The 16,778-nt window shown below is 55.3% G+C and overlaps 7 protein-coding genes across 7 annotated transcripts; 3 read left to right on the plus strand and 4 right to left on the minus strand.

The window, feature by feature from the left end:
* Window positions 1–1,106: 1,106 nt before the first annotated feature.
* M409DRAFT_70355 (multicopper oxidase) lies at window positions 1,107–3,159 on the plus strand (the record flags this gene model as incomplete). Its single annotated transcript, XM_033818691.1, has 3 exons — window positions 1,107–1,218; window positions 1,366–2,633; window positions 2,686–3,159. 3 exons carry the CDS (start codon window positions 1,107–1,109, stop codon window positions 3,157–3,159), a joined length of 1,854 nt encoding a protein of 617 aa, XP_033661506.1.
* A 243-nt stretch (window positions 3,160–3,402) lies between these two features.
* On the plus strand, window positions 3,403–5,300 carry M409DRAFT_59871 (uncharacterized protein; the record flags this gene model as incomplete). Its single annotated transcript, XM_033814320.1, has 2 exons — window positions 3,403–3,418; window positions 3,475–5,300. The coding sequence occupies 2 exons, from the start codon at window positions 3,403–3,405 to the stop codon at window positions 5,298–5,300; spliced, it is 1,842 nt and encodes a 613-aa protein (XP_033661507.1).
* A 272-nt stretch (window positions 5,301–5,572) lies between these two features.
* Window positions 5,573–7,108, minus strand: M409DRAFT_59872 (uncharacterized protein; the record flags this gene model as incomplete). The annotated part of the gene is made up of 1 exon (XM_033814321.1): window positions 5,573–7,108. The coding sequence occupies one exon, from the start codon at window positions 7,106–7,108 to the stop codon at window positions 5,573–5,575; it is 1,536 nt and encodes a 511-aa protein (XP_033661508.1).
* A 1,396-nt stretch (window positions 7,109–8,504) lies between these two features.
* Window positions 8,505–9,369, minus strand: M409DRAFT_29008 (uncharacterized protein; the record flags this gene model as incomplete). The annotated part of the gene is made up of 2 exons (XM_033809273.1): window positions 8,505–9,166; window positions 9,222–9,369. The coding sequence occupies 2 exons, from the start codon at window positions 9,367–9,369 to the stop codon at window positions 8,505–8,507; spliced, it is 810 nt and encodes a 269-aa protein (XP_033661509.1).
* A 334-nt stretch (window positions 9,370–9,703) lies between these two features.
* Window positions 9,704–10,924, minus strand: M409DRAFT_29009 (uncharacterized protein; the record flags this gene model as incomplete). Its single annotated transcript, XM_033809274.1, has 1 exon — window positions 9,704–10,924. One exon carries the CDS (start codon window positions 10,922–10,924, stop codon window positions 9,704–9,706), a length of 1,221 nt encoding a protein of 406 aa, XP_033661510.1.
* Window positions 10,925–12,432: 1,508 nt separating this feature from the next.
* M409DRAFT_29010 (glycosyltransferase family 31 protein) lies at window positions 12,433–13,914 on the plus strand (the record flags this gene model as incomplete). Its single annotated transcript, XM_033809275.1, has 1 exon — window positions 12,433–13,914. One exon carries the CDS (start codon window positions 12,433–12,435, stop codon window positions 13,912–13,914), a length of 1,482 nt encoding a protein of 493 aa, XP_033661511.1.
* Window positions 13,915–14,541: 627 nt separating this feature from the next.
* On the minus strand, window positions 14,542–16,518 carry M409DRAFT_59875 (uncharacterized protein; the record flags this gene model as incomplete). Its single annotated transcript, XM_033814322.1, has 1 exon — window positions 14,542–16,518. The coding sequence occupies one exon, from the start codon at window positions 16,516–16,518 to the stop codon at window positions 14,542–14,544; it is 1,977 nt and encodes a 658-aa protein (XP_033661512.1).
* Window positions 16,519–16,778: the final 260 nt, after the last annotated feature.

Here is a 16,778-nt window from a genome sequence, read left to right on the forward strand (position 1 = left end):
AGTGGGAAAGGGAACGCATTGAGTAAGGATGATCAATCTCACTCCTCCTGTCCGCTCTGTACGAAGGGTCGCACAGCAGTGGCTGGGCGCTTGTCGCTGACCAAGGCTGCCAATTTGCGAAGTCTCGCCGCTGGATGCCATTATTCACACTGTGTCTTGCTCAAAACACTTGATGCCGCTACAACGAGAGAGGTATTGTATTGAAGATGCAGTGTATAGTGTAAAGAAGAAGAGGTCGCGACAAGGTTTTATGCTTTCATCCAACGTGGAAGGAGTGGATCCCACCGTTTAGTGCATCAAACACCTCTAATCTGCTCACCACCGCCTACAAGTCATCTTCATCATCCCTCCACAGTCATCACCGTCGCCTATTCCACATCCTCACCCCTCCAATCACCTACCTACCTACCGCACGCGGCAATGGTTGCGGTCGCCCGAAGCTGATCACGAAGACGCCGCCTTGGGGGCTGTTTCGTTCTCGTACCTGAGAGAGCCGGCCTCCAACACGAACGAACTCTATTCGACGGGGCGGCGTCTGACGGCGACGGCGACAGAGACCGTTCGCATTCTTGGAACACGCATCGTGAGCCCGGTACAACAATACCTGCAGGCCTCGCAAACGAACGTGATCTTTCGACCGCTGGGCTGAGAACCGCGTGCCGCTGAAGGATTCATCGACATGCACCGCGCTGAGTGTGAGCGGCCAGCCTCGCTGACCGACTCCTCTTCTAATGCTATGCCATCATCACAATACTCAAGAATCGCCCTTTTCAGCAACCGCCGCCACCGCAATCCAGCGTGTAACGGAGGGCTATGCCGAGACTGGATCAGTGGGCAGCTCCTGGGCCAAATGTCAAATGTTCCGGCCCCCAGCGCTCCCCGGTCATGGTGCCTCCCAGCTCGGCTACCTGCACGTGCGGCTTGAGCGTGTGCCTCATGTGGACGACGATCTGTACCGACCTATGCCTTCTTGGAGGGCCAGCCAACCATCCTTCTCGTTGTGATTTTAGCGAACACGCCCATGATGTTAACCAACGCGCAAAAGGATCGCAGCTGAGCCCTACATATCCAATTGGAGTAGACTGGGCCACTCGCTGGTGGATAGGATGGTCGCGGGTATTTGCACACGGGCCTTGGATCGTAGGACAGCCGCAACTCAATCGTCGCCATATTTGAAAGAGCCGCGCAAGGTACTCTCCGTGGGACTTGCGAGACAAGGTGATCCCTGGTGAGTCTACCTCGTACTTCAACTTTGTCATTCCCGTATCTGTCTCCTTCATTTCTGTACGCTTCTCACCATGCGGCTTTCACTTTTCGCGGCCGCCTCTTGGGTCGCTCTCTCATCAGCATGGCAGCCTGGACCAGGACCCCCTCGACCGCCACACTATGGTGGCCCTCAGTGGCACGATGAGACGTTCCACCCGGACTTCGTCTTGAGAATCACATACCAGAACATTTCAGTCGGATGTCAATCACGGACATCTGTGGTGGCTAATGGCACATCCCCAGGCCCACCCATCAGGATACCTGCTGGGAAGACGAGCTGGATCCGAGTATACAACGACATGGATCAGTACAACGCGACGATACACTGGCATGGACTCGCCCAACGCATGGCTCCATTCGCAGACGGTACACCGGCAGCGAGTCAGTGGCCAATCCCGGCCAAACGCTTCTTCGACTATGAAGTGCGTCCGCTAAAGGACGAAGCTGGCACGTACTTTTATCATTCGCACGTTGGATTTCAAGCTGTGTCTTGTGCTGGACCTTTGATTGTCGAAGATGCTGGTCCTCCACCGTACGCCTACGATGAAGAGCGCATTGTCATGCTGACAGACTACTTCAACAAGACTGACCACACGATCGAGAGCGGACTTGTTGGTGTGCCTTTCACCTGGTCGGGCGAGACCAATGCGGTCCTGATCAATGGTGTCGGTGTGGCGACTGGCGAGAAGGCAGGCACCGGCTCATGCAAACTGCCTGTGATCAACGTCGATCCAGGCAAGACATACCGCATGCGCTTCATTGGAGCAACTGCACTGTCAATGACCCAGTTTGCGATCGTCGGACATGATAACTTCACAATCGTCGAAGCCGATGGCCACTACACGCAGCCACACTCGGAGAAGTTCATGCAGCTTTCGACCGGACAGCGATTCGATGTCATCTTCAAAGCAAAGAGCCAGGCCGAGCTGGGCAACACCACCGATTACCTGATCCAGCTGCAGACGAAGGACCGCCCTGCAGTTTACAACGGCTACGGCGTGCTTCGATACTCTGGAGGCCAGCCATCGATCACAACCGGCCCAGCAAAACCGCCCATTTCGTTGACGAACGCCACCTACAGCTGGGCAGAGTATGCCTTGGAACCACTGTACCCAAACAACTTCCCAACAGCTGCAGAGGTGACTCGCCGTCTTGAGATCGATAGCCGACAAGTTCTCACGCATACCGACATTTGGCGCATGAATGGACTGCAGTGGAATGAGACATCGAGCCCGTATCCAGGTGACACACCGTATCTGGTCCAGATCTATGAGAAGGGACCATCTGCCATTCCAAACTATACCGCTGCTCTCGAGAATCAAGGGTGGGATCCGTATACGCTTACGTTCCCAGCAAAGATTGGAGAGGTGAGTCAATGTCATATTTGAAGTTGGAACGCTGCGTACTGATTGTTTCTAGGTCATTGAAATCATCTGGTATAACACCGGATCTCTGGTCATGAACAATGGCGGCCAAGATTACCACCCCTTCCACGCCCACGGCGGTCACTACTACGATTGTGGCAGCGGAAACGGCACCTACAACGCCACAGAAAACGAGAAGAAGCTGGCAGGCTACAACCCAGTCCTGCGAGACACGACGAACTTGTACAGATACACATCCGTCACCACGGCCGGCAACAAGTTGGGCTGGCGAGCCTGGCGCATTCGCGTCACGGACCCAGGCGTGTGGATGGTCCACTGCCATATCCTCCAGCACATGATCATGGGCATGCAGTCAGTCTGGGTGATGGGCGACTTTGCACAGGTTGCCGACGTCCCACCTACCGATATTGCGGACTACTTGGTGTTTGGTGGCGATGTGAACGGAAATGATACACATCCTCCCCGGGTAGTGCATTACTGGGGCGATGACGACGACCACTGGTGGTAGAGAATAACTTCAAGTAAAGCATAATGTAACCGCTAATGGATATGAATGATGTTTGATCTCCTGACTTGATCTACGGTGTTGGTGTGGTTGTTGTCAAGGACCAAATATAGCTGTTGCTGCTGCCCCCCTTGAACTTGTGAAACGTTGCTACGTCAGCTCGCAGGCTCCCACGTTTCTCGAGGTGAAGTCAAAAGTCAACAAGGCCAGCACAGCAGTAAACAACACCCACACGACCAAGCAACCATGTCGATTGTGTCTGGTATTTACGTCTCAAACGATCTTGACAATGCAATGGCTAATAGTGATCTTATACAGATGCCATCTGGGCGGCCTCTCCGACCACCACTCGAGGAGCTCCAACCCCACTCTCCAGCGACTCGAAAGGCGAACGAATCGCCTACGCCTCCAACAAGTCCATCTTCGTCCGCTCCATCGATGATCCCGCCGTATCCAAGCAATACACCCAACACACCGCCCAAACCACCGTTGCACGCTTCGCTCCCTCAGGCTTCTACGTAGCATCCGGTGATGTCTCTGGCAGCGTGCGGGTGTGGGACGCCATGGGGGCGGAGAACACCAAAGGCGAGTATCACATCATCGCGGGACGTATCAATGACATCGCGTGGGATGGAGACAGTCAGCGGATTATTGCGGTCGGAGACGGCAAAGAGCGGTATGGACATTGCATCACGGCGGACTCGGGCAACAGCGTGGGAGAGATCAGTGGACACAGCCAGCAGATCAACAGCGTGAGCATACGGCAGCAGCGGCCTCTGCGGGCGGCGACGGGGAGTGATGATACGAGTTTGTGTTTCTATCATGGGGCGCCTTTCAAGTTCAACACGAGTGTTCGTGGGAAGCACGACAAGTTCATCTACGGGACGCAGTTCTCGCCGGACGGGAACTCGCTGGTGACGGTGGGCAGTGACCGGAAGATCTGGCTGTATGATGGCAAGACGGGCGAGGCGCAGAAGCAGATTGGGGAGGGGGAGCATAAGGGGAGTATCTTTGGCGTGAGCTGGGCGAAGGATAGTAAGAAGCTGGTTACTTGCAGTGGTGATCAGACGGTCAAGATCTGGGATGCTGAGGTTGGCAAGGTCACGCAAAGTTGGCGGCTGGGTGGGGATAGCGTCTCGATACCGGATCAGCAGGTTGGTGTGACGTGGCCGGGAGGTAGGAGTGATGGGTTGGTTATTTCGGTGGATTTGGAGGGCAATTTGAATTACTTCCAGGAGGGGAGTGAGAAGCCAGTGAAGGTTGTACGGGGGCATTCCAAGGCTATCACGTCTGCTGCGTCGGCCACGGATAGCAAGACGTTGTGGACGGGGAGCTATGATGGCCGAGCACGAGCGTGGGATATCCCAAGTGGAAAGGCTGATCTTGTGGATGGTGAACAGCACTCCAACTACGTGTCAGGGATCGCTGCGGCACCGAAAGAAGGACGCATATACAGCGTTGGTTGGGACGACACCCTCCGCACCGTAGACGCCTCGCAGCACTCCTTCACAGGCAACGCCGTCAAGACAGATGGCCAGCCAAAGGGCGTTGCAGTAGCCACACTGAACGGCAAAGACCACACCCTCGTCGTCACAGCCTCCGGTATCACCACCTACGCCGACGGCAGTGAAGTCTCCAAGCAGAAAACCCCATCACCACCCACCTGCATAGCCGCAACCGGCGACACAGTAGCAGTCGGCTCCGACGACAAAACCGTCCGCCTCTTCAAAGCCGGCTCACCCGCCTCCTTCGACGCCATGACCGAGCTCAAAGACCCAACATCCCCCATCTCCTCCCTCGCCTTATCCCCCGACGGCACGCACCTCGCCGTCGGCCTCGCGAACGGCAAGATCTTCGTCTACAACAACACCTCCGGGTCCTGGACCCTCGAAACGAACCGCTGGTCCGCACATACCGCGCGGGTGACGTGCATCGCGTGGTCGCCCGACAGTAAGAAGGCTGTCAGCGGGGCGTTGGATACGAATGTCTTTGTGTGGAGTCTCGCGGATCCTGGTGTAAGGGTCAAGGCTGGGAATGCGCATAAGGAGGGCGTCGGCGGGGTGGTGTGGAATGAGGAGGGGAAGGTGATTAGTTGTGGGGCGGATGCTGCGGTGAAGGTGTGGAAGGTTAGTGGGGTGCCGTGAGGAGGGAGGGTTGAGTATGAATTGTGGGTAGATGTGTTTATGAGGATGAATACATAAATGATCAAAAGTTGCTTTCAAATAGGGTTTCTTCGAGTACTGTACATGTTCATATTTAGGGGGTATATCGCCTTCATCTTCATCGAAACGTTCACTTCCTGTCATACATACACCGTCCATCTTCCATCTCGCTCAAAAAGCAGAAAACGTCTTCGTTTAAGTTCACTTCTCTGTAGCTTCAAATCCTGTCGTTCAAAACTCTGTCTTTAATTTTCTTACGTCCCCTCATACAAAATCCAACTCGCACTCTCACTCCCCCGTCTCGCAAACTCACTCCCCATCCTCGGCGACGCCACCGTCCCTCCTCCTCGAACGCTCAAATCGAACGGATCGCTTCTTCGATAAGAGGAATTCGAGTTAGAATTACTCGTCGAAACGGAGAAGTGCGAGGCGTTGCGGACGTTTTGGATTGGTGTAGTGGTGGTGGTGTGAGGCCGGAAAGGATGGAGGAGGTGAGACCAGGTTTTTGTCGCGGTGGAGTGCAGGGAGGAGGAGAGGGAGGGTCTTCGTACGCGGTGGGGGTCGTGGATGGGAGGTGGTGGTTGGGTGTTGTTTGGTGGGGTCACGAACGGGTCTTCGGGTGGTTCTTGTCGGACGATGGGGAGGGTGTTGATCGAGGGGTAGGATTTGAAGGATGGGGTTCGGGCGTAGGGTGCTATGCATTCTCGTGAGAGTGTCGGGTCGACGACGGTGATGGTTGGGATGTCGGACTGTGCGAGGGGATGTTGTTGTTGTTGGTCTCGTGATTGTGAATTTCGGGATTGTGAGCTTCGTGGGGCGCCGAACACGAAGCCTGTTAATGCGGATCTTTGCTTGCGGAGGAAGCTGGAGGGAGTGTCTGAGGATCTTCGTGGGGTGATGGGTCGTGAGGAGAGATCGGGATTCATGACGCGGAGTTGGCCATGAGGTACGGAGTCTCTGTAGCCTTCGCCTGCTCCTGGGGCAAAAGGGCGTGGCCAATGTCGGGTGTTCATTCGTATTATTCGGTGGTCTTCGTCGACTGTGACTGAGGAGGTGCTCTCGGGTCTTGGTTGGGCGGTTCGTGGACGGTCCCGTCCTCCAGCGATGGTGATTCCTGTCCATGTTCTGAAAAAGTTTGGCCGTACTTCTTTCTCGCTCGCCGCATCGAAAGGCTCTTCCTTGGGTTCGTGCTTTTTCCGGCGTACACGCAGGATCAGGCAGATTAACACCCCGATGAAGATAAGTCCAGCTATCGTTCCTGACAGTCCACCCACGACAGCTTTCTTCTGCGACTCGGATTGCGAATCCATCCCAATCATTGAATTTGACGTCTCGTTTGCTGCTGAGCTTCCAGGCGATGTGGCTGATGGCGAAGATGAGGCTATGGGTGGAAGTTGAATCTGAGAGCTGGCCGTGACAATCGTCGGTAAGACAGTGTCCAGATTCGTCGTCGTAAGACTCGAACTTGATCTTGATGTACTTGATATTGATGTTGGACTCGACGGTATTGAAGTTCTGCTCGACGATACTGAATCCGTAGCAGCCGGCAAAGACCCAGCACCCTCACTCGAATACGGCACCGTCACAAACGTCGTCGACAAGATCGTCGTCGTCACCGAAACCGTAAAGACCGGCGGCGGAGCCATCGTCGAAGTCCCAGATTCCGTCCCCACCGCAGCAGTCCTCTCTTCGACGCGAGAAGCAACGGCAGACCAAAGCTCCTCCCAAAACTCATCCAAGGCATCCAAATCACCTCTCCAATGACTCGGGCGGCGCTTGTTCATCATCATCGTTCATTGAGGATCGTCAATCGCGGGCGCTTGGAGTCGTGCAGACAACATGGTCGGGAGTGCAGGATACTGTCGTTTCGGCACCGAGGAAGAATATCAACAACAACAAGTGAGAGAAAGAGGAATACGCGCGAGAGAGTGAATGCAGGGTGCAGGTACAAGCGGCATGTGACCAAGCTTTGGGCGCGAAGAAGACGAGGAATATGTACGCGCATGAAACGCATTGTGCACAACGCGACAGAAAAGAGAAGTGCGTCCTTTACCGACCCATGCTGTGTGTCCTGCGGGAGGCCGAGTGCGTGTGACGGTGCGAGCAGTCGAGGCGGTGGCTGCAGTCGACGGTGTCAGAGGCGGATGCAGGGATGCGACAACGGCTGGATGGAAAGGCCTCCTGGGCGGTTTGGGATTTCGGGCGGCTGTGAAGCGCTGGCGATGAGATGATCGCGTGTCTGCTCCATCCTCGCCACGGCCGTGATATCGATACGACAAGCCGGATATGTTCATGGTGCTGCTAAAACCTGGTCTTTGATGGCCTGTTGATGGGGCAGAAAGGGAGGAATAATAGGGAGAGTTAAGTGAGTGAGGTGCAAATAGAGACAGCATCTCGCTTGCTGACTTTCGGCTGAATCCATTGACAGCGGCTCCTGCCGAGCCCTGTCTCCTCCCTATTCACCACCCAATCGTTCTCCTATACTGGAGTCTTGCTATTCTTCCAAGAGTCCAAAACGGCAACGGGGTGAGCAACCGTTGCTGAACTTGGACTGGAATTGGAGCCAACGCCGTCTCCCGGTCTTGACAGATCTACCATGCTTATGCAGATCTCATATAGAGCATCTGCTACTTTCGTCCGGTGTGGCGGTAGTGGAATTGCCAGCGCTGCCTCGCCACCAATTCGATCGTCCAAATCGTCCATGTCTCAAAGGAGTTTGTCTTAATAGCACTCACTTCGCTTGTACGAACTTCTCCCCTGGCACCAATCGATCCCGGCGCTCATTCATCGAAAGCCGGGACTGCATCATACCGCAAAGCATGGACTTCGCGTGTGAAGCTTCCATGAAGGATCCCGTTCGTTCGAGATCCGAAAGAGCCAATTTATGATGTGATTTTGAGGTTGATGAGCGGAAGGCGGAGGCGCAGGATCCTGGAAAGCCGCTATCCGTCCACGTGGTGGCTACAGTATAGCAGTGCCAACTTTCCACTGACCGGCTCGACTGGTGTTCGCTGTTGTGGCTTGCATGCAGTCCACGAGGCTTTTTCAAGTCGATCGGCTCGAGGCAAACTCGTGAACTCGATATCATTCAGGCATGGTGACTTGCAGGACGTACCGAGTCTTGGAGCGTAGAGTTTCCTGCCCTCCAGCGTCCAGTCTGTCAGACAAATCGCGTACATCGTCCTCCTACAGATCGTCCGGGTTGAAAGACTCATCAACCACCGTCTGCCGCCTCCCATAACCCCACTCAGCAGCGACCCTCTTCTGCCTCTCTTCCTCCTCAGCCCTCTGCTTCTCCTCTTCCTCCTTCTTCTTGCGATCCACCTCAGCCTGCTCCTCAGGACTCAGCACACTCGCAGGGTCCCTACCCGCCTCCACCATTGCCTGGATCTGCCCCAAAGCACCATTGGTCATGTGGACATCGCTGGGCCAGGCGTCGAACGTGAGGTTCTTAGGAATGATGAATGCCAGCTCTTGCTCTCCTAGCTCTTTGACTCCGCGACTGTCATTGTTTACTTCCACCGCATTATCGCCGTCTTGCTGTGAAGTCGCCTGCGGTGGGGTCGCTATGCCGTTGGTGATTTGTGCGTCGGGTTTTGTTTGAGGAAGTGCGGCGTGTTTGCGCTGGGTGGGCGGGACAGTGGTTTTGGCGATGAACTTGGCGTAGGATAGCAGGTCATCGACCTTGACCTCGCGTCGAGGCTCGCTGGACTCGTCCGAGGGTATGGACTGGATGTCTTTGCGCAAGTCGGCGAGTCGGCGAATGGTGTTTTTGATCTGCTCGTCGAGGGAATCAGTGGTGCGGCGCAGTTCTTCGAGTCGTTGATGATTCTGTTGGTGCTTGATTACTGTGGAAAGTGGTCAGTATGCCAGTCCTACTCCCGTGTCTCGAGGAATGCGCACAAGTCTCGACATTGTCCTGAACCGCATCATCAGCGGCGGCGAGCTCGTCGGCGGCAGTTGTGGAAGGATTGTAGGCGGAAATGGACTCTGTGAGTCTTTGAAGACTGGCCTCTACCCGCTGGTAGCTGGCCTGGAATTGCGAGTACATGTTCTTGTTGGTGGTGGTGGTGTTGTGTGGATTGCGAAAGGTCAACAAGTCGCGTCAAGCTCGAGGTCGACCGCGAAGCTCGGGCCCGGATCGCCTGTCACATGCCACGCCCCCACATTCTTCAAACATCATCCTTCTTCTTTCACAACATCCTTGAAAAGTGATTGCCGAAGAGAATGAATGCGAGCGCGTGCAGGGAGCAGTCAGAACCGTGCCAGAAAGACTGAACGCTGAAGAGAGGAGCTGCAATTCCAGCTACCGTGACGAGAACATTGTAAGATACGTATGTTTTGCATTGCGCTGGTCTATATCTATCAGTCTGAAGGCTGAAACGTTAAGAATAGCTCCTCGCCTTGCTAGGACGTAGCAAGCTCAGGTACAATGGCACCAACTCTTCTGGCTCCTCAAAGAAGTCAAACATCAAGATCCCCAACCTCTTACCCTGCATGGTCTTCAGGAACGGTACAAGCTGTTGATTGACGCCACCCTTTGGTGTTGATGTTCCGTTACCCAGGGCCTGGATTTCGGGGGTGTCTGGGGGAGAGTTGCCCGTGTTTGTGCTTGAGGCAAAAGACCAGAAGAGGGAATCGCTGTGACTTTCTCCGGCGAATCTGAGGTGCGCTTCTGTAGCGTTGACCTTCCAACGGATGTTCTCTTCAGCACTTGATCCCTGTGGAGTGAGAGGCTGGTAGTAGTCCTCAATGTATGCTGTGCCGCCGCTGGTTTGGTTGTAGACGAGCGTGATGTTGGGCCCGTTGTCTGTCCAGTCATTGGGGGAGAAGTGAATGCCGGGAATAGTTGCTTCGTACGAGGCTGGAAGTAGATTGAGATCAAACCGGCGGAGTAGAGTGACCTTCCCACGTGCCTGACCGAGCGTGCCGATTGTGCCTCTGGTTTGCAGAATGTATTGCTTCGCGGCAGGCGAGGTCAGGGCGTCGTATAGTAGCCTCTGAGTACCAGCATCGTCATTTCCACCCTCGTGTTGGAAGGACAAGAACAACGCTTCGCTTTGGTGCTCATCAAGCCAATTGAAGAAGCCGAACAGAATATCTTCCACGGTAGCGGTCTCGGATTGCAAAGCTGTTCCATGCCAGAACACAAGACTAGTCTTGGTCACATCATACGCATAGCGCAGATCGAACACCCGAATTCCAGCATCGAGCATGCGGACCATGGACATATCCTGGCATCTGTAGAACGATGGGTCGACTTCGGTGATGTTGGCCAGGTCTGTGACTGGCTTCAAGGCTTGCTGAGTCGCAAGAGAGTAGTTCCATGTTGCAGCGTCGTGGGTTCCCGGGATGTTGAGATGTACAATAGGTGTGTCATCGCTGTAGGCTCGCATCCACGTCGCCGTGGAAGAAACGTTGTCATCAGAAATACCGAAGACGGGCGATGCATCATCAAGCACCTTTTCCAAGGCTAGATCGGCCAAGGAAGGACCAGCAGAGCCTCCGTGTCCAGGCCAGTGATGAGATGGAGGGCGGAATTGTGCTGCCGCCGGGTGGCTCCAGCCCGTGAAAGCCACCAGAGTAATTAAGGAGAATACCAGCATTGCGGCGATGTATAGTGGCACTCTCCGGCCTTTGGAGAGAGGAGTTGAAAGCGGCTGCATCTAGGCGCCATGTCCTGGAGAAGTATGATCTATGGTCGTAGGAGCTGCTGCAGCGTCATGATTGTCGATCTTTGGATGGACTCACACGAGGTGGAGTGGTTGGAGATGGAAAGTTTGAGCCGTTGCGGCCACTTCACGTGCACGCGCGATGATGTACGATTGGCTTGGCAACGTGGAGATGCAGGAACATGTTGTGGAGATGGATCTCTTCCTCCTCCTCACCATCAACATCATCTCATCAAAAAGCAGTTGTGCCTCCTCTGGCATCTCACGCATCAGCAGCATCGGAGACATGGTGAATGTCTCGGAATGTGAAGGAAATATGACCAAACGCCAGTCTACGCACCGAGCCGCTCCAACATACCAGCGAGTGTCGACGAAGCAGTTTCGCGTGCTTCTCGTTCGCTAACTCGCATCGCCCAGCTCAAGCTAGGAGCTGAAGATGGTCATTTATAGGCGATACTCTTCTCGACGTCGAAAAGGGACGAAACGACATGATTCTGATGGCTTTCCATCCGATTAGATTCCCCGTTGATCCGCCGACCGAACATGTTCGACCAAGCAAGGAGAGACATTGATCTTGCTCTCACGCTGTGCCACCTCTCGAAGCTATCCCCGGTATGATGTCCTCGCTTCTAGCAGTCTGCAGTCAACCAAATCCTCGCCTGGTGACCGGATTGCTACTCTACCTTGCATCCGCGTACTGTATCACACCATGACCCCAGTCCCATGTCCATTTCCGCGGATTTGGCGATACCTCGATCACGAGCAGCCGCCCATGGGGATGCAGACACCGGCCGACTTGGCGACTGCAACGACATGTAGGCGATATCTCTTGAGGTGGTATGGAAATGACAGCAATTGGTTAGAAATGTCCAAGGAGGATTCGTCGAGCTCAAGGGCATGCGAAATGTCGATGATTGGGTATATCAATGGGTGACCGTAGCGGTTGTAACGTCGAATGTGCCGAACAGACTTGGTCCACGGCATGAAAAGTGCGAGATCAAACAAGCTTCTGACAAGCACCAGAAGCAGCTAGGCGCGGCGCATCGATAGGGCGGCACCCGCCATGTACCTGATCTATTCTGAACCGTCTCAGCTCCAGTCCACCTCTGCGCGCCGCATGTGATGGTCGGCCAGGTCCAGTGTGCGTGACGCAGCCGACTTGATCTGCCTCGTATTGCTCAAGCAGGGGGTTTTCTAAACTACGTCTCTATCCGTGTACAATTTTTCCGTTGGACCAAACATCTCTTCTCCTCAGGGGCACCCGCCGCAGCACCTCCTCTCCTTCTGTCCAAGTAATCACATATAGCTGCTTCCCGTCTGGTACACCTTCCGTCCCACTCCCGTTTTTCTGGAGGACAGCTCCTCGATTTCGCCTTTTCTCCATCTCCTCTTCAACGCTTCGATTCGATGGTTTCAGCGGTATAAAAGCTCTCACAACCAGCATGAGCGCGGTCCTGACAGGGAGGGGCGTCACTCTCTCGCGCTTAGCCGTCATCTTTGCCATCATCGTCGCCATCTTCATATTTCGAGACTCGTGGCTCCCGCATGCCGAGGACGCATACAACCACGCCAAAGGAAGCCTCGCGCAACATCACAACGATTTACCTTCGAGCAACAGCGAGGATGTACCTGCAACGCCCATCACGCCCGTACATACATCTTCCGAACCCGATACCGCACTCGAACGCCCGGCGCATACCTTCAACGAGACATGCCTCCACCTACCGGGAGCCGAGAAGGTCATGGTCATGCTCAAGACGGGCGCAACAGAACTCTACCAAAAGCTGCCCACGCACTTCGTCACCACCTTCAGCTGCATCCCCAAGTTCATGATCTTCTCCGACCTGGAGCAGACCTTCGGCGACGTCAAAATCTACGATGCCATCGCACCTGTGAGCAAAAAGATCCGAGAAGAGCATGAGGATTTCAAACTATATCGGGACATCGAGAAGTGGCAGCGGGAGGGTCAAGATATGGGCAAGCTGAAGGGTGATTCCGGGTGGAATTTGGATAAGTGGAAATTCTTGCCCATGTTCCATATGGCGTTTGAGGCGGCGGATGATAAGATTGAGTGGTTCGTCATGATTGAAGCGGATACGAGTCTGTCATGGCTCAACCTCTTGCTGTGGTTACAGAAGATGGACCCCAAGAAGCCGTACTACCTGGGAGCGCAGAATGTGATTGGCGAGACGACATTCGCACACGGAGGCAGTGGCATCGTTATGTCGCGCAAAGCTGCGGATGTTCTCGAAGCCGCTCGATACAACGCAGGCAAAGAGCTGTACGACACGAAATGGGAAGAAGCGACTGCCGCATCCTGCTGCGGCGATGCCATCGTGGCCGACGCCTTCATGGCCGTCGACATCCCTCTCACGCCCGCCTGGCCACTGATCCAAGGCGAGACCATCAGCACCGTCGACTTCACCGACAACCACTGGTGTACACCACCCATCACCTTCCACCACGTCACGCCCATCGAAGTCGACAAGTACTGGCAGTTCGAGAAGGAGTGGACCGACACCCACGGCTGGTCCGAGCCCTACCTGTACCGCGACGTCTTCCACCACTTCCTCGAGCAGCACGTCTCCGTCAACCGCACACACTGGAACAATATGTCCAAAGACTACAAGTTCGCTACGTACTCCATGGCCAACGACGACGACGACGATTGGGAGACGTTGAAAGAGTACGAACAAGAAGCGACAAAAAGCGAAGAAGCCTGCGCCAAGGCATGTCTCCTCAAAGGCGAGGAGGAGTGTATCCAGTGGATGTTCACCGAGGGGAGATGCCATTTAGGCAAGGACATCCGCTTCGGGAAGAGCGACGAGCAAGAAGAGGAACATTGGAATTGCGGGTGGATCCAGGAGAGGATCGCAGACTTCAAGGAGACTTTCGAGGATTGCAAGATTCGGTGGGAGGGTTGAGCTGGAGAAAGGAGGAGGAGAAGGCGTCTTTTTCGTGTGTTGTTGGCGTGGATGATTGGTCTGGTCTGCTGGGAAAAAAAAAGGGAAGGGGGAAATATGTCGGTCGCAAGCATCATCTCGCGTGCGTGCTCTCTCTCTCTCGTCGACTCCAAGTGCTGGAAAAGCGAGAGGTTTTCTTTCTGTGTTAGATCTCGTCTAGGTACGGATACAAGGCGCATTGGGATACTTGAATCACGATTGGGCATACATCTGGATCAGCATGCTTTGTATATATAGAGATACCAATAGGTTTGTGAAGGGTCAGGTAGATGGGAAAGAAAAGGCGCGAGCTCTTTGAACATTCAGTTGAGAATCTTCCTTTCAGCATGTAAGGTTAAGAAAAGACGGGAAAGCAATGCGTAAAAAGTCATTCAACGCTACTTGATGCTCTCGCTGCTAATTGATACATTCATGAAGGAAGTCCCAAACGACCTTTTCGCCTCGCTGAAACCAAACCGTTCGTGGTATTGTGAGAAAAAGCAAAAGACACAAACCCAACTCGAATGACAAGAATCATGTCCGTCCCGTTCACATACATCTTCTTCTCTTCCTCCTCACCTCACACGTAGGAAGTTCCACCTCTCCATTCTATGAATCCCTGCTGCTCATCACCTTGCCCGCCTGCACGGCCTGCATCTTGCTGTGCCATCCTGGCGCCGGCTGGAACTTCCTCACCGTCCGCACTTCATCCAGACTGTAGCCCGGAATGCGAATGCCGTAGTTGCGCTCGAGCACGATCTGCACATCGCGAATGTCCAGGGTCTGGTTGGGCCGGAGCTTCGCGAGACGACAGGCGTCGGTGATGACAGAGTCTACGAAATCATCCGTCATCTGCAGGATGTTCTCTTCGACGTCGGGCGAAAGCACGCCGCTGGACTCACCACCGCTGGACTCACCACCGCTGGAAGAAGGCGCCGCACCGGTGACTTGACGGACGAGCTCATCGAGTTTGCGCTTGCTCAGGACGCGATCGCCTTCGCCTTCGAGGGTGTAGGGAGGTGCGCGAGCGACACCAGGGTTGAACATCATGCCCTGGTTGTTCAGCGTGGGACGAGATGGAGGTGCGCCAACGGCATTCTGGGTGCGTGGATCGAGCTGCAGCTGCTTCGGAATGGGGAACTTGGTGTTGGCGCTGCTGGTTTGGGTGGTCTGGAGGTTCGGGTAGACGGCGGTGGGGGTGTTTTGTTGTGTCGCGGAGCCGGGCGGGTTGTTGCTGTTGTTGAATGGGAGGCCGTTGGGTAGTTGAGGTTGCGGTTGCTGGCCAGGCTGGCCCTGCTGTGCTTGCTGCTGACGCGAGTAGCTCTCAGCGGCTTGCGACATGGCCTGCTGGTGGTTGAGTGGCTGCGGGCGCTGTGGGTTGGGTTGCGTCGCGCTGTTGGGCATTGCCGAGCCGGGCGTCTGTTGGTTTGGCGGCTGCCCCATCTGATTGGGATTCTGCACCTGTTGGGTATTGATTTGTGGGCGAGGCTGCTGCGGCTGCTGCATATTTTGCTGCTGCATATTCTGCTGCTGCGGGAAATTCTGCGGTGGGTGAGGTTGGGTCGCGGTCTGCGGGGTCTGTTGTTGCTGCTGCTGGACCGGCGTTTGTTGCTGTTGCGGCGGCGCATTTGGCTGCTGCGCGGGCGTCGCCTGCTGGTTCGGGGGCTGCTGTGGAAACCCGGCTTGCGGTTGCGGTGGCGAGAGGGAGGTGCGCTGGTCAGTATTGACTTGCTGCTTGACATCCTGCTGCGGCGGCTGCTGCTGCGGTTGTTGCTGCTGCTGTGGTCCATTCCCACCGCCTTGCTGGGATTGCGACTGCGCCCTCTGCTGCTGCTGGTTCACGCCCAACTGGCCCGACTCGGCCATCGTCTTCCACGTCTTCCAACGAGCGCTCGCTGTCTCCAGCGCCCTCTTCGCTTCGCCAAACTGCTTCATGTTCTGCTCAGGCACAGTCTGGCCCTTTTGCTGCGCGGCCTGAATGGCTTGCTGGAGTCGGCGAGCTTGATTCATGATGGCCTCGCGCCGCACGAGGATGTCAAAGGCTTGCTTGCGCCAGTGGGCCTTCAGAGCCTCGAACTGCTGATTGCTCATGCCGTTCGGCTGAACAATCTTGGTATCGTTGATTTCCTGCTGCTGTTGCTCGCTCAGCCGAATCTGCCCCTGCTGGCCCTGTGCTCCTCCAGCCTGTCGCGCCTGTGCTTGTGCTTGCGCTTGCGCCTGGACTTGAGCTTGAGCCTGAGCCTGCGCTTGTGCCTGAGCCATCTGTTGTGCGTTCCCCGGCTGTTGCTGCCCCATCCCACCCTGTCCTGCTGTGTTCGGCCTCTGCTGGCCTGCGCCCGAGCCCGGTCGTCGAGCGTTCGCCGAAGCCAGCTGCGCCATCAACTTGGTGCTCGCGGTGCGGATCTTCTGCTCGGCTTCGGCGCGCGCAGAGCTGCCCTGTGGGTTGGAGTCGTAGGTATGCCACAGATTAGCGAGGCCGGATTTGTACTGCTGCTTGGAGCTGTCGTCGAGGAAGGGGAGGCTGTCGATCTGCGCGGGCTTGATCATGACTGGCGCCTGCTGGCCGCCCTGCTGCGGGCTCGCCATGGTTGGTGATGATAGTGATGGATACGGTGGTGTTGTAGATGATAGAAGTGGATGGGTTGGAGGTGGCTTCGAGGAGGCCTGGAGGGTAGCAATATAGGTCGGCAGGCAACAGTGTGGTAGCGAGGAGTCAGTGGTGGTGGTAGCGAATCGCGGTCGGAGAGGTGGTCAGCCGTGGCAGAGGATCGTGAGTCTGGAGGCTTTATTTGAACGGGTTGAAGAGCATTTGATTATGGCGACAGCGAGTTGTCGTGAATTGATTG

This window comes from Zasmidium cellare, assembly GCF_010093935.1.
Source record: "Zasmidium cellare ATCC 36951 unplaced genomic scaffold M409scaffold_47, whole genome shotgun sequence".
NCBI lineage: Eukaryota > Fungi > Ascomycota > Dothideomycetes > Mycosphaerellales > Mycosphaerellaceae > Zasmidium > Zasmidium cellare.